At 41.6% G+C, this 17,632-nt stretch overlaps 1 protein-coding gene and 1 pseudogene across 1 annotated transcript in view; one reads left to right on the top strand and one right to left on the bottom strand.

Annotated features, from left to right (window-relative positions):
* LOC135214437 (M-phase phosphoprotein 8-like) overlaps positions 1-17,364 on the bottom strand; it is a 75,769-nt gene extending 58,405 nt beyond the window's left edge. Inside the window, exon 1 of the mRNA XM_064248729.1 lies at positions 16,721-17,364. Within this exon, the coding sequence (XP_064104799.1) occupies positions 16,721-16,939 (219 nt within the window). The 5' untranslated portion in view covers positions 16,940-17,364. The remainder of the gene's footprint in view (positions 1-16,720) is intronic.
* On the top strand, positions 8,570-11,046 carry LOC135214115 (uncharacterized; annotated as a pseudogene).
* Positions 17,365-17,632: the final 268 nt, after the last annotated feature.

Raw genomic sequence — 17,632 nt, 5'->3', positions numbered from 1 at the left:
TTTTTACGGAACACCGCAGATTGTCCGTTGACCTTGACTTTCTATAGTTTTATCAAGATAAAACTTGAGAGACCCTACAGGGCACAGGACTCGCTAATGCCCCTTGCCCAATAATTTGTGCCATACCCTTGGTCTCCAAGCCTTCGGGTCAAGGTTGACAGGTTTTCGTTCTTATCAAGAACGGAAGGCTTAGAGGACAGACCGCATTATGTCCTTTAAAGCCAAAACCTCTGATGATGGCTAAAACCTCACTAACCCTCCGTGCCGTGGCTAGAAGCGGTTAGAATATTAGCCTTTCTGGTCACGTGTATTAAGTTCGCAGAAAGGATAGGTTCGAAATGCTTTTGGCATCAGAAACTCAGACTACGTCTAAGTTCCATGCCGGAACCTTTGATCCAGAGAATTTCAAGATCTCCACAGACCTCAAGATCGTGAAGCTTTGTTGTTTGACAGAACGCGGATCTCTGAGCCTAGAGGCCGTCAACAACATATTTGCATATTCTACAATAGTTAGACTTCTATCTTATCTCATACTTCATACGGAAAGATAGAACCATAACGAAATTCACAGAGGTCGAGGTGGAGGAAACAGTCATTTTCCCTTCACTATCTCCAGAAACAGCCCCCTCCGATTGAAAACTGAAAATAGGCAGCACTGCTTTGCCTTGGCCAAGAGACTGCCATTAATCTTGAAGATCTTATCGCTTGTCGATAGTCTGAACGCCTTCAGACTCAGAGAGGAGAGATATTAGATACTTCACTAAGTGACGATGTTAGATTACACGATTCTCTCGGAAGGGTCTTTGGACAATTCTCTGAATTACCTGACCTCTGTGAATCCACTCTTAGAGGCCAACATGTGGCGACTAAAAGCTAATCCTCTAGGATCATGAATAAGGGAACAACTTAAGAGGAAGCTCCTTCGTCTTCAATATTACGAAAAACTTAACGAAAGGACGCCCTCAGTCTCTCCTCACTTTCGATACTTCTAAGTGAGGATTACTCAGACGTCAGTAGTTGTTGCCTTCGATCGAGAAAGACCCCCACGGACGTGCACTAGTTTAACGAACCTCTTGAGGATCGTTACGTTCCGTGCCCAAGCCCATAACCAATTCTCTCTTCTCGAGCTATGAGAGAGCTGAGAAATTATCCGAGATGATTTGGGCCCTCGATCCAACTCACCCTTCGAGAGGAACTGGAGAGCCGACCAATTTGGCTTCCAATTCTTTCAGACAATGTGCCAGAACTCTGTTCTCTGTTCGGATGTCTGGCACCCTCTCGCTATCACCTGAGGTGATCCTCAAGCCGTTGAGAGAAAATTAGAATTACAAGATCTTTGATGTTATTCCAATTCTTCGTGAGGAAAACTTTGTAGAGGTCTGAATTGCTGTTTATTCAGGGAAACAAGCTTCTCCAGCGAGGAAATGGCCCGTAAACCAGCAAACATGCTCCCATTCCCTCAGTCAGCCTGCTTCCTTCCCTAAATAAGGCTGCGCTTTGCATAAGCAGGATGAGCATTATTATAGTGCTATGCCTAGCGGTAGATTCGTACAGAATGTTTACCGTGCGGTAAACCCGCCCACCTAACAAGTATAAGAGATATCTTGTTGAAATTTTCTAAGTAAACGGCAGGTATGATCATTCAAGATTACTAGAAATTTCCTCAACCCGAGGCTAAAATCCATGATTGTAGGGCAGAGAGACGTTTATTAAGCCATTCCCGCAAGGAGAGAGACGTACCAACCGCGCATGACACCGAGCTAGCCGGTACTGCGTAGATCACAGTAACAGCAGCCTTGATCATCGTCTCGCACTATGTGCCTGAGTTGCCAGCTACTCCTTTTACGAAGGGATAGGTATGAAATTATCGAGCAAAAGGGAACTCTCAAGCAGGCATATTTAAACGAAACAAAATTCGCTAAATACAGAAGCTGAGTTGGTGTTGCAGTTCAATTAGAATACTTCTCGTCTAAGTCGCAATCCGTAGAATAACTAGGATATGCGCCTACCCCTCGGACAATTCAACTGTTTAGTAGAATCATGTCGCGAGGTTAATATACGTAGTATATTTATAGTATTCTGAACAACGATCTCCATCCTAATTCTTTCCTTCAAGAAAAAAAACAAAATAAGGATTGGAGATCGACCACCTTCGATCTCTATCAAAAAGAGTGAAGGAGAAGTCTTCCTCGAAGAAAGCTTCAATGGTGAACAGAATACTATCTGCCTGAGTTGCCAGCTACTCCCTTTACGAAGGAATAGGTATGATATTATCGAGCAAAAAGGAAACTCTCAAGCAGGCCTATTTAAACGAACAGAATTCGCTAAATACGAAGCTGAGTTGGTGTTGTCGTAACAATACCTTGGAAGAGTTCCTTACTCCGAAAAACTCTTGGAAGGTTGAAGGGAGTGTCAAACATACATTAGAACAACAGTTCTTTTCGGCTTCTATCCGCAGAGGTAAATACGATATGCGTATATGGACTTGACCCATGCGTTAGCAAAATGACGCAAAGATAAACTACGTAAGTATTGTAGTAATTTGAACATCGAATTTCTACTACATCTTTCCTCGACGAGGAAGAGAGAAAGAAAGGAAAACGACTGTCCACGTTCTAATGAACGAGACTTTTAAAAGAACTCCTTGACTCTTTGCCAAGACTCTTTTTCCAAGAAAAGGGAGTAATATTCGAATAGAGATCATCAAGAGAGAACGAGATCGATCGAAAAAAAGACCGTTCAATGTTCTTATGATATGGACAAAAGACTTCCTGGATAGTCTACACGTCTTTCTCTTAACCCCGGATGAGCCTCTGAAAATGAATGAGAGCTCTTCCGAAATTTGTTAATGAGTTTATTCCGCTTAAACGATAAAACGTTTAAAACTATTTCAATGAGAACGACCCCATTTATGAGGGGTCCCCCACTTAAATGACAATGGGGAAAACGTCCTGACTTGACAAAACTATTAGCACTTTGCTAATAGGGGAAAACCCTTTAACATGACCGAAAGTCACCCAGGAATCCAAGTATATAATCTTCCCGATTCTCAAAGAAATCGATGAAAGAGGAAAGAGAGATCGAAGAAAAAATTCGGGTATGTCTCTCCGCTAACTCCGAATCCTTTTTAAAAAAATTTCTGTAAAGAAATGTCCTCACAGCAAATAAGACGCCTTCAACAAGTCTCTCTCGAGCAAAGCGTCCTGCCGAGCTTCCACCGAAGCGTCCTGGCGAATGTCCACAAAAGCGTCCTGCTGAGCGTCCTCAAAAGCGTGCTGGAAAGCGTCCTGCTGAGCGTCCTCAAAAGCGTCCTGCCGAGCGTCCTCAAAAGCGTCCTGCTTAGCGTCCTGCTGAGCGTCCTCAAAAAACGTCCTGCTTAGCTACGAGCGTGTCTGAGCAGAGAACACCAAGTCTTCTGAACGACGTTTCAGAGAGGAACTCGTTGAGCGCCTTGATGCATGCAAGGCCCGCCAAGAGGCGTCCTGGCGAGCGACCTTGCCAACATCCAATGTTATGACGAACCGCGTTTTGCGTATGACATTGAATATTTTTAAGGGACGTCCTCATGCGAGTCTATATGGAGAGCCGCACGATGTCCTGAAGAGTGTGAACACTAAAGGAAGACGTATGGCTTTCGTCTTCCGCAAGGTGCTTGCCGAGCGTCCTGGAGAATGTCTCTACTTATAGGACGTCGAGCACCTCCAAACGCTTCCTCACGTCTAAATTGCCCTTCTTATCCGCCGACCAGAGACATAAGTTGTTTGACTGTGCAAAGCAGCTTGCCGGCCGTCAAACTTATCAGCTTGCTTTTTCGAAGTAAAGCGAACGTTACATAACGTATACGGAGCGCCATGAGGAGAGGAGACGAATATGTCCTTGATTACCAAATTCTTTTGGAATACTAGCGAGGTTGAAACAGCTCTAACTTCATGAGCGTTCACTCGCAGGAGCTCAAATCACTCTTCTGGCAAGATGAATGAACCTCCTAATGGTATAAGTGATATATACCATGAGCGTTCATATACAATGAGCGTTCACTAGCAGGAGGCTCAAATCACTCTTCTGGCAAGATGAATGAGCCTCTTTAATAAGTGATAAATGATGTATACATGAGCGTTCACTCGCAGGAGGCTCAAATCACTCTTCTGGCAAGATGAATGAGTCCTCCTTAATAAGTATACAAATGATGTATACATGACGCGGTCACTTCGCAGGAGGCTCAAATCACTCTTCTGGCAAGATGAATGACCTCCTTAATAATGTATAAATGATATATACATGAGCGTTCACCCGCAGGAGGCTCAAATCACTCTTCTGGCAAGATGAATGAGCCTCCTTAAATGTCCCTTAGAAAAAGAGCCAGTGCATTCTTCTAAAAGGGAAAATGTGGTCTCTTTACTTTTTCATCCTCTCGTGACGAGAGAGAGGACGTTGAAGCGTCCTCTTCTCTCAAGCTTATTTAGGGGCGCGAGTCCTTCCGAGAACTCCAACCCCTGTGTGGGGAGGACGCCTCGGAGGACGAGAAGCAATCCTTCAAGATTCGTGCACTTGCACGATCTTTAGCACATGGGGAAGCGTCAACAGGTTCTGCCGAAGGGACGCCAGATCGGTGGGAGCCCCCGTAACCTCTTGCGGCTTTCGACATGCCCTCTCTCTGAGTCATGGGAGTCCGACAGAGGTCCAGGCCTAGAGGCATTATGGGGCCGATCTGACGCCCCCTCCACAACACAAGGGCACTAACACTTCAACAACACTGATTGGAGAGCGAGCACTTTAGTCTAAGATTACTTGATGTAATCCTCTAGCAGACACTTCTTCTAGGCCCGTAAGCCATACCACAGGGTTAGGCAAAATAAAATCTACAGGAGGTTAGAAGGTTCATTATTTCTAACTTCTGTTTACTATGGAGGAAAACTCCTGATTCTAACACGCTCTAAAAAGCGTAAATGAATCCTCCTTCTTCCATTAACCAGTCACACATTACACTAATTACCTTATGCAAAGAAAACATGTAAACGTCATATATACTAAGCGAGTGTCTACCGAAAGTTCCGGTAGCCTCACCTTACCGTGCAGACAACAAAGTCTGAAACTAGGCTAACTAGCTTCAGACATCAAATGCAATGAAAAAATTTACGATAGCGTATGCCTAGCCACAAATCCAAGTTAATAATCGAAAGAATAATTAGGATACTTAAGTGGCTAATGAAGTTTTTTCAAAATCCTAGGCGGAGGTCTGTAACAAGGGTTGTTTACCGACCGGCGACAGAAAAAATATGAATAGAAAATGGGAATAGTTCCTGATATCCGCCTCCCAGCGGCGGGAATGGGTACTACCACCTGGCCGCCCACTGCGTGTGCCGCGAATTTTTAAATTCTGTCGGACTTCAGAAAATACAGCTATATATATATGTCAGGTAAGTTTCATGAACAAACTTACTTTTAATGCTTTGGGTGCATTCAAAACTATGTAAACTGCATTCTTAATGCATTTTTCATTAAAAAAAACCTTCAGATATTGATTATTTTGCATCTTTGGTGTCATACTTCTTCTGCCAGATGAGCGTTGTAGGCGACGTAACCCTGGAAATAATGTCTGATGAATATCATTGAAAACCGCCTTAACATTGGAACGTCGTAAGCCGAACCCGTCGTAACCCGGGGACAGCCTGTATAGGCATCTTATGGCGCCGATAACCAAAACCTGGCCTGTTTGGCACCATAAATTGCCTATTTTAAGGTGCTAGACAAGCACCATAAAACTGGATTGCCATTAAGTGAGTTCACTAATAACTGTGGACAGCCTGTACCAAATAGGTCCAACTCGGCCCATTCAACGCAACCAACTCGGCCCATCGCCTGTGCCAAGTCGGCCCATTTGTGATAGCCAACTCAGCCTATTGCCTGTGCCAACTCAACTCATTTTTGACAGGTCAGATCAGATCAGATGAAGTCATCCAGTATAGCTTTTGAAACAGCAATGAATTTGTTTGTCAATCTTGCTTCCTTTTCTTCCACATAAACTGAACAAGTTCTTAGTACTTTTCTGTATCTTTACTTTCTTCAAATGTATATTTGAAATAGCCTACTGCAGAACACACGCACAGCAATATTACGCAATGATAGGTGTAAAGGTTTTATTATTCCTTTCCAAACATTATTTAATGACTATAACAACAACAACTGCTTTTAGAAACAATTATAGGACAAATCGTTTCCCTAAATATTATAAATTATTTGGTTGTTATATTGTTTGAAAAGAAAGAAATACTGAGAGAGGGGACCGGATGGAGGATGGATGGATGGATTATGGAATTTAGGGCATAGCCCAAGCACTGGGACCTATTAGATCATTCAGCGCTGAAATGAAAGCATGGCTAGATGGAAAAATGAGAAATGAAATGAAAATGATAAACCGATGACAATCCTGCACTTGAACAGGGACCGGATGGAGGGGAGATAAATGCGAGGAAGGGTAGATCAGACAGACAGACAAGACAGATGCCGCCAACACACACTGGTTAGGAACCTTCTTTATACAAGCACTTAAGTGTCTCATTGTAATAGTTGTTTCGTATATGTAGTTCAAGGCATTGAATAATTTTCGAAACTAAACCATAGCTTATATAATTGATATGGTTACGAACCCCTACTGCTAGACTTCAAGCAGCTAGGACAACATGGCTGACCAGTGCTTGATATGCTTTGAAACTGTCTTTTCCTGTCAGATAAGAAGATTTACCTTTCAAGTAAATAGTATTCCAATGACATATATTAACCTCATACTCACAATGTCATGTGTAACGTGTTCTTTACATATGACAGGAAGCACTGCAATGTGATGGATGTAGCTACTGGGAGCACCGGACCGGCGGAAGTGGGATCACCCAGGAGCAATACAGGGCTGCTGTTAAAGGTTATATTGACTGGATGTGTCACATGTGTATTCAAGAAAATCAAAGTCCGGGGGAAACTTGTGTCGTTTCGAGTGCAAACACAGAATATTTTGAGGATGCAGTGGCGATGAGTGATGTGCATAGCATGAATCTGGATTCTTTTGAAGGTGGAGTGTCAAATGTCAGTGGTGGTTCTTCAGTTGAGGATCCTATGCCAATGGAAATGTCTCCCTCAAGGGAGACAGTAACATATGAAAAGATTGAATCATCTTCACAAAGAGTAAATCCAAAACTTATTTACAGCACCAGCTACTCTTACACACTACAAAGAAAAACTAACGTGAGTATTCATTGGCGGTGTGTGGTTAGAAACAAAAAAATCTCATGCATGGCAACAGTAAAAGTAGTGGGTAACACTTTTATTAGAGGGCATGCTGAACACTGCCATCCACCCGAGACCAGCTGTGCTGTAAAAAGTAAGGTAAAGGCAATGGAAGACGTCTTTCACCCTGCTTCTGATATTGTTGACGAGGTATTTTGGGAGCAAGTAAATCCTACCATTCCTCTTTCATGTCTACCTTGCTAGGCAGGGAAATCATAAATGGAAAGCAAATCGACCACGAGAACCACAAGACCTCGATTTCGATATTAGCAATGCCCACATTCCTGCACTTCGGAGAAAGACGGCATTTGATATTTGCCACAGATGATCAACTTAAGTTACTATCGAAAGCGAAGCCATGGTATGCCAATGCTACTTTCAAAATAGTACGCAAACCATTTACACAACTGTTCAGCATCCATGCATTTGTAAAATATGATGGGCAATTGAAGCAAGTTCCCCTTTTGTTTGCGCTTATGTCAGGAAAAAGGCGCAGAGAGTACAAAAAAGTTCTTTGTGAAATAAGAGAGCTGATAGGTGGGCATGCCCTTAAAGTTGAAGAAGTTTTGATTGACTTTGAAGGCAGTGTATGGCGTGCTATTCCTGACATTTTACCAAATGTTACGATCCGTGGTTGTGCTTTCCACTGGGGCCAGGCTGTGTGGAGGAAAGTGCAAGAATTAGGCCTTCAAAGTTCTTACACAAATGATATTGGCACTTACAAAAAAGGCAGTTGTTGTCGCTCCCATATATGCCACAGGAACATATAGAAGAGCTTTTTATCAGGTTTTATAGGAAGGCTGCAGGGGTGAATGAACTCATAAGATAGTTAATTTACAGGTGCAGCTGCTGTCAGAAGGGAAGGTTTTGAGAAAGCAGCAACATAAGTATAATAAACATCACGGCCAATTTGTAAAACTATGGGACAAATATAATAATGATGAAAGACCGGCCAGACAATTACTGAAGGCAGTTTCTCATCATATTGCCATCTATGTTTCTTAATATGTACATTATTATTTTTAGAAGCTTTTAGCAATGTATTTTACTTTTTATTGTGTTATCTATAAAGACTACTCTTTCGATCTTGTACTGTTGGCTGTTATGTACCATCCTAGGCTGCTATGTACCATGCATGGCTGCTATGTACCTCAAATAGTATTAACACATAAGTACCTTATGTAAATTGTAATATTAAACTTTACATAGTTAATATAAACAATTACAAAGTTATACCCAGAACGGTGGAGGACTCTGAACATACCTAACTACCTAACAACATAGAAAAAAAACAACAAGCTAGCTGAGCAGTGGCTCGAGACTAGTGGATCTGCTCAGCATTTACTTCCTAACTCTACTGGACGTGCACTCTCAGTCATCCTTTTTATACCACCATGGCATCAGCGGTTTCCCTTTGCTCAGGATGTGCATTGTGTGTTCGCCCTAGACAGGAAGCCCTTATCTGTGACGGATGCAACAAGTGGCGCCACCGCTTATGTGGTACAGAAATATCACAATCTGAGTACCAGAATATAAAGACGATTGAAAGCTGGTCAAGTTTTCATGTGGTGTTGCCCAGACTGTCCTGACTGGATGGAAGTTTCAGGTACAATTATAATTATCTTTTTGTTTTCCTATTATCTTTTTGTTTTCCTAAGCCCGTTGATAAGACCATATAGCTGGCTTGGGTGTGTGTGTGTGTGTGTGTGTGTGTGTGTGTGTGTGAGGGGGGGGGTCTTCACTTTCATTTGAATGCGTCAACATATTCTGCGAGAAATAGCACTTGGAATACACCATTTTTCATTCACGTGGTTTCAGGTGCCGATGACAATGATCCTTCTGATGCCTTCCCAGTTGAACAGCAGCCTGCAACAATCAACAACACACCCAATGACTTCATATCATACTCTCCTATTGATAACATATCACGCCAGTTGCAGAAAACCTCATTAGTTGATGAAGCGTTACCGACAACTATCCTTGCAGACCACTCCGTGACCTACAAAACAATGTTTCCGGCAGAACAAGAAAAAGGCAGCTCTCTCCTCGCTGATTCATGGGTTTTACGTACACCAGGAAGCGAGAGTCGTCTGTATCAGTACATGGATATGCAGCTACCGTGGTAAAAAGTGCTATGAACAACAATTCACAGCAAGTAGGAAGAATGAACTTCAAAAGTGGACACCACCAACACACACATCCTGGGGATCCTGGTGCTGAACTCAAAGCATCAACACGAGCTTTCGTTAAAAAGTCAGCTTTGGAATGCCCATTTGCGTCATCTGGGGAAATAGTAAAGAAAGCACTTTCAAGCTGTGAAAAAATCAGATGTTCCCTTACAAATATAAACACTCTAGTCAGATTGCACCAATCGCGCCAGAGAAGGACAATGTCCAAAAGACCCTGAAGATACCAGTTTTGAATTAAACAGAGATCATGTTCCCCAGGACTTTCTTCAAAGCTGATATATTTGAAAAAAAAAAATGGGCAACGGCATCTCATATTTGCAACGTCTATTCAGTTGCCAGCACCATGTCCAAGCCTAAGACTTGGTACGTGGATGGCACTTTTAAACTTGTTCGTACGCCTTTTGTTCAACTTTTAAGTGTCCACAGTTTTATAAAGAAGGATGAAATTTTGAAACCGGTTCGCATGCTTTGTCCTAATGTCAAGAAGAAAGAAAAAGGAATACATAGCTGTCCTAAGAAAAATCACTGAGTTAACACCAACATCAGTTTGAGGTGGACTTTGAGATTTTGAAGGAGGAAAGGGAAAGCCCCAACTGATGGGTCGGCAGTAGGCGAGTGTGGCCATTCCCGAGGCTTCCATTCATGGCTGCTGTTTCACTGGGCCCAAGCAGTGTACCGAAAGAAAATAAAAACACTAGGTCTACAAAATGCCTATATTAATCAACTTGCTGTAAGACAATTCATTCAGCAGTTAACGGCGCTGCCAAACTTACCTCCATCACATATAGAGCCAGCTTTTCGCCATATCACTAGCCAGCCACTTCCTGATCAACGATTAAAAGATCTCATTACTTACTATAATAAAATATGGATCAGGAATGAGTTAAACAAAAGAAAATGCACAGACACCAAAGGAAGCTTGCTGTCAAAAAGCAAATTGCCCTTGATATGACCTGCTGGATGAAATATGAGAACATTTTTAATTCATATCAACATCAGACTTCTAAACCGCTGGTGCCGAACTGTATGGATCATGTAGATGAATAAGAATGTATCACAATGTAGCATGCGGAATTCTATTGCTTGACAACTTTTAATTAGGGTAAAAAAGCGCATGGTACAGGGGTGGACCATGTACGATCAATGTGTACAACCCCCAAAAAAGTACATTATAGCGCGTCCTGACATCGGAGATGGGCATCAAACGCGACTTGTTGTTGGTGAGAAACGGAGCTAAATAAAGACCTCTACTCCGGTGGTCAGGACGTGTTATAATGGTACTTTTCTTGGGGGTTGTACACATTGATCGTACATGGTCCACCCCTGTACCATGCGGTTTTTTACCCTATTGTATGCAATTTTAATATGTTTTTAATTTTTATTATTTGTATGGTTTTTGTGTTGATGGTTGTGTTGTTTGGATGAAATATGACAACAAACATTGTATTAACAATGTGCAGCTTGCTGAATTTTATTGCTTCACAACTTTTAATAAATGTATACAATTTCAATATGTTTATGGTTTTGTGTTTTATCTCCTTGTGTGTTCTTATTTCCTTACTTGGTATCTGGTACATAGCAGCCTTGTTTGGTGCATACAAGCCAAAGTAGTGGTACATAAGAGCCAGTACATAGCAGCCCAACAATGGTATATATAAGCCAAACAAGTGGTGTGTTGATCACCCGCCATTGATAAGTCCAGCTTAAAATCAGCTCCAGCTTTTGACCATTATTTTATTGGATATACGCACCAGAGAGGATTTTCAGTATAAAAGATTTATGAGAGTGCCATGCCTATGACAGTGAACAGTGAGTGTTGACAAAAAAGTGAACGTGTGCCATATTAGCCGTGTAATTTGTGAGTCGACAAAGTATAGGGAAGGGCTACGTTCATTTTTTCTTCAGTTCGCGCATGCGCACAAAGGCACTTAAACAGACGATACACAGCTCGGTAGATTGCCTTCTCAACTTTTGCTATGGAGAACAAAAGTCTAAAGGATTTACGGAAATTACAGAAAAATCAGTTCACTAGAATAACAAAAGAAGAGTTGATTGTTGCAATTCTAGCTGCAAATGAAGATGAAATAACAACTAGAGCGAGCGGGCAGAAGAAAAACTAGATTTGATAGTTAGTGAGTTGGCAGACCTGCGTCGTGTGATCGCATCATCAGAAAATGACTCGAGAGCAAAAATAAAAGAGTTGATGGAAACAATTGAAAAGCAGTCAGAAATCCTTTTGCAACACCAGTTATTTCTTGAACAATTAGACAGACAGAAGAGGGAGACAAATCTGGTGTTGTTTGGTGTACCTGAGGAACAGATAGCTCTTGATGGAGCTACCACAGAAGAGAATAAATTCAAAAGATATGGGAAGCAGTAGGAGGTGGGACGTGAGGCTCTGGTTGGTTTCCATCGTAGACTTGGCGCCTCGGCGCCCGGCGGCGGACGGCCCCGCCCCCTTCTCATCAAGGTAGACTCAAAGGCTATTCGGGACACGAAATTGGAAAAATCTGCAAAACTCAAGGATTGCATGGTCCATATAAGAAGATTTATATCAAGAAAGACACCCACCCACCCAGGAGTAAGAAGAGAATGGAAAAGGCTGAAGGATGCTGAGGAAGAGGAAAAAAAGAAACCCACTAATGTAGGATGCAATATACGTCTAGACTACAAGGAGAGGGTACTGTACAGGGATAATGTAATAATAGATAGATGGCATCCAATCACCTCCCTTTTTAGTAGGACACAAAGTATATAAGGATCATGTCTTGGAATATAAACTCTGTAAAAACTAAAATAGAAAAAAGAGATGTTGAATTATTATTGAATTCTTATGATGTTATCTGTTTAAATGAATAAAACGAATTTGCCACTTTCATTTCCGGGTTATGTTTCATACGTAAGTTATAACCGATCAAACAGTATTAGAGGTGGAACTTGTGTGTTTATAAGACAGTTACTTGAACAAGCAAGTATTTGATGTTGATGTATCAATCGCAGATCAGATATGGTTCCGATTAAAATGTATACCAGGTGTTTTGCTTGGAGCATGTTATGTCCCTCCTGCCGATTCCGAGTATTTCAGTATAGCCAATTAAGTAAATCCAAGAAGATAAAAAAACTAGTGAATGTAGTAATGGATGTATTGTAATGGGTGATATGAAATTCCAGGTTAGGGACTTCCAATTAGAGAGCTTACAGAACGATTAGGCCCTAGTTGATTATCGTACCCTTTATACCAGATCCGATACTCACACCCAATGACAATGCTGTAGCTATATTTGGTTTGTGTGTAGAAGAACAGTTACTTATTGTTAATAATTTAAAAAACACCTTATTCTTATTACCAGAGCAGAAAAGACCTTTCGAAGAGGGAGAGAATGGATTTCTGAAATTGACTCATGTATCGTATCAAAAGACAAGCTGGTTAAGTTTATCACCGATTTTCATGTAATTGATAATGATTTTTACCATCAGATCATGCTCCTATTTCAATTGTGTTGCAACCTCCTTCCGTTCTCTTCATTGAGTCGATTAAGTTACGAGCATCAGAGCTGGGCATGCATGGAGCGGAGTATAGTGACATATCAACGACGTGCAATCGACTGACCAAATTCGGTCAATTCAGTTTCAAAAACGATAGACGGTTGATGTGTTTCTGACTAAGCTTAGTGGCCACAGAGTAGAGCTAGACAGAGATGAGGATATAGATTTGTCAGCCTTACGCCTTAGCAACACTCTATATGATTGTGCCTCCACTAGTGTATCTCAGAATCCTGAAGGAATTTTAATAAATAATGGCCAGAGTAGATGGGATAGATTGTTGGAGGAAAATGACCAGGCTCGGATCTGGGGTGCAATTGATTGGAAAGGTCAAATTATAGAGGACCCAAGTAATTCAGACTCTAAGCCGAGTGATGAGCAATTCAAAGAATATTTTGAGCAAATATTTAACCCTCCTAATGTAGACAGTCTTAATATAGACGATTTTCATTCAGATGTAACTATACCTGTATTGGACGATCCAATTACTCCAGCTGAGGTACAGACTCAGGTAAAAAGGTTAAAGCCCAATAAAGCCCAGTGGACCTGACGGTCTACCCCCCGGTTTGTTCAAAATGTTACCGTTTGAGTGGATCATGCTAATTGCTACATTATTTAATAATCTGTTTTTGTCTAGTTCGTTACCCATTAAGTTGGATAGCAGCAAAGATGCATACAATATTCAAACGAGGAAGTAGGGCTTCTCCGGGTAATTACAGAGGCATTAATGTAATTAATAGTATAGCTAAGATTTACGATATGGTTCCTATGTGCTCGTCTTAGTCAGTGGTTTTTAAGCCGTGTAGAGAGCAAGCAGGAAGTCAAGCGGGGAGGGGATGTGTAAAGCAAATAGTAACTTTGAGCTATTGGTGGACGTAGCTAGGAGGAAGAAAATTGAAGCTTTTTGTAACCTTTGTGATTTTAGAAGAGCTTATGATTGTGTACCTAGACATAAGTTTATTTTCTGTGCTAAAACGAATGGGATGTGGGATGACTATGCTTTTAGCATTGGTGGCTGTATAGCGTTGCAACAAATAGCGTGAAATTGGTACCTCTCTCCTTGCTGCTACTGTTGGTGTGCGCCAAGGCTCACCTACCTCACTGTAATTTAGTTTTTATTTGGTTTATTTTATTGTAAATGGACATTGATACAGAAATGATAAAACGTAATTGACCTTTGGATGGTTTCTTGCTTGGTTGCATATTATGGTCATGATGGATGACACTGTCCTCCTATCCACTACAAAGGATGGTATGGAACATAAAATAAGGATTTTGTATGAATTTTGTAATTCCTATGGGATGATTATTAATGACTGTAAAACTAAATTTATGGTGATTAATGGTACTAGGGAAGACAAGGAACCCATAATATGTATTTCTGATGTGATTAGTTACTGTAATCAGTACATTTATCTAGGCAGTCCTTTTACGGATGATGGTTCTCCCACAACAGCTATCAAGCAGCATGCAATAAGAAATGTGTCATACTCTGAAATTTATTTCATTTATAAGTAGAAACAATGATGTGCCATTTTTAGTTAAGAAGAAAATTTTTGATGCTGCTATTATGTCATTATATTCATGTGAGTCATGGCTAAATGGTGATATTAAACCCATCGAAAAGCAATATAAATGGTGTATTAAACAACTTTTGGGGGTCAGAAAAACTACTAATAATGACGTGTGTATGGTAGAACTGGGACTTCCGCTGATGAGGGCATTAATCAAATCGAGGCAAAGAAAATTCTTCAAAAAGATGTGGCTTGAAAGGAATAATATGGATGATGACCCTTTAATTCACGCCATGCGAATAGTGATGAACTATAATGACTCTGTTTCGAGGTATATACGAAACCTTATCTCTGATAATACTGATGATATTGAGGAAGGAAAATGTGAACTGCAATTAAAGGTCAGAAACTCCAATTCCAATAGGATTGTGTTCTATAAAACTGCTAACCCAGATTTAGTCGTTCATGGCATTTATACAAACCAATTAAGACTTAATGAAATAGAACGTGTATCATGGACAAGAATGCGGTTGAGTGCTCATTCATTGGCAGTTGAGACAGGTCGGTGGAACAGAAGAGGTAGGGGCCGTCTGCCGATGGATGAGAGGTTGTGTTCATGCGGTGAGGTCCAGACAGAGACTCATGTCATTGAAAATTGTCCACTTTCGTTACAGATCAGGCAGACGTATAACGTTACCACAGCTTTAGACTTGCTAGTAACCAGAACTGATTATGATGTAGTATGTAAAATTGTACATAAGCTTCTTTCCTTGTATTGAATGTAACACGTTATTATAATGTGTAAAATATAATTACAGGAACTTGTTGAAGGCGTATGGTTAAATTGGTTTAGTTTTAGTACAATATATGTGTAATAGAAATTCATTTAGTTTGTATAAGAGATTGTACAAAATCTACTGTACTTAATTTTGTAATTTGGACCAAATACTCTTTTGTAAAATTCATATTATTTTGTATTGTGGTCAATAAAAATATCTATCTATCTATCTAGGAGCCGGTACATAGCAGCTAGCATTTGTTTTACTTACCCCAGAGATTTATTTACAAGGTTACAGGTCTGATCTCGAAAGAGAGAATAAAACAATAAAAGAAAATAACACACAATATAATAATAAAAAATAGCTTTAACAAAGTAAATTTGGATGTGGGCCGAGTTGGTATATAGTGGGCCGAGTTGACAATAGACCAAGTTGGTAGTCACAATGGGCCAACTTGGCGATGGGACGACTTGGACTACATGCGCCTGTATTAGGTGTTTGAACTAGTAGTATTAAAATAGGCAGTTGGCCTCTAAGAATTTTTATAAGTAGGAAGTCTTAGGTGCTTTAACTATTGAAGTAGATAGTTAGGGTATAGCCTAGGCATTTTTTTTGAGGGGTGTAATAATGTGGATAGTATTTGCTTAACGTGGGTGGTTGTGATCCCCATCTCCCCCCAATTACTAAGGCCCCACTATAGGCCTGTAACGATGGCTCATAAATGACATCACCCAAAGGTAGGATTACTTTTAGGTTAATAATGGTTGTATCGTGTGAAATCAAGATATAACTGTGCGCAGGCATAAACGACAGCTCGCTACAATAAGCTAGGCCTACTGTGGGTGGCCTAAGCATTGGCTTAAGAATAAGCAAAGCACATAGGGTAAATGACCAAGCAGCAACATAGCAGCCACCTCTTTCAGAACGCGGCACCTTCCCGAAAAAAGTAATTAAATTCGCTGTCATGAGCATCAATCAAGAGTTGTGGACCATCCTGGCAGCACACAGAGACCTCTACGCTCCTCTCAAAGTAAGTGTTTTCTCCTAAATTAATTAAAGCGCTTTTTCAGGAAGTGGCCATGTTACGAGAGAGGTATATACCTAATGTCTATGTCGCCGCTCAGTCATTTAGGCTACCATGCAGGCCTGCTGACACCTTCGGAATTGACATCTCCCAAAGGATATCAGCACTTAGCTATAAGTTAAATAAAATTATGGTGACATCTCCCAACGAATACATTCAACACCTAAATTATAGAGTTATGCATAGGCTGCCTACTGCAGGTGGCCTGATCTCAGGTTTATTGATAATACTTAGGTATCTCCCAAAGGGCATCACCAACACCTTAAAAAACCAGAACTCAAACACGAACCAACACAGGACTAAAGTGACACCTCATAAGCCTCCCATAGATACCTCGTAATTGCCCTCCTCGTCGACGGCCTCGGGCTTCTCGTCCTCCGCCTGCGTCTCCGTCGGCGGCGGCGTGTCGACGCCTCCTTCGTCGTCAGTGGTCTCGTCGCCCTCAGTCCCGACGTCGTCGTCGTCCTTCTTGGAGGCCTTCGGGGGCGGCGGCTGAGGGGGCGGCGCCTCCGCCTCCCCGTTCTGCTTCGTGGTGGACCGCTTGTTGACCATGGTGGCGGTGGCGCCCTTCTTCTTCGTCACGAAGGTTGTCTTCTCCTCCCGGAGACGTCGGCGGATAGAACAGGCAGGCGGGGAATGAACAGCGGGTTCTACACCATTTGCAAAAACACTTCTCCCTTCGTCAGGAAGTTCTTCTTCTCCTCCTGAAGGGGGCCGGGGAGAGGGGGTAGGGTTTGCCCTTCGTAAAACCTCCTGCCTGGAGGAGACAACTAAATACACAGACAAACTAACACACAATTTGACACAAACAGACAACAGTATCTACACAATTTGCAAACACTTCTCCATTCGTCAGGAAGATGTCCTACTCCTGAAGTGGCCAGTGAGAGAGCGAGAGTGTGAGAGTGAGAGAACGTAAACAACGAGCGTCGGTCTGTGATTGTGATAGCGTCCCTATTGGCTTTGGCAGTGTTGCCAACGGCCAGGGGTCGGGATTACGCCAAGGTTAGAGAGAGAGGGATAGAGAGAGAGAAAGACAGACAGACAGACATACAGAGACAGGGAGGGAGAGGGAAAGAAAGATGGTTTGGCTATTTTGGGGGGATTATTGGGGGCAGGATTTTTTGGGGGGGAGGGGCTTGTGTGTCATATTTATTTTTTTCAATTGACTTTTATGAATCTAATTCACGAATAATTTATCTTATTCGTGACTGATGGATTTTATTTGTGAATAATCTTCACAAT

This window comes from Macrobrachium nipponense, chromosome 45 (genome assembly GCF_015104395.2).
Source record: "Macrobrachium nipponense isolate FS-2020 chromosome 45, ASM1510439v2, whole genome shotgun sequence".
Classification (NCBI taxonomy): domain Eukaryota; kingdom Metazoa; phylum Arthropoda; class Malacostraca; order Decapoda; family Palaemonidae; genus Macrobrachium; species Macrobrachium nipponense.
The sequence above is the reverse complement of the archived record's forward strand: the minus strand, read 5'-3'. Positions and strand labels throughout refer to the sequence as shown.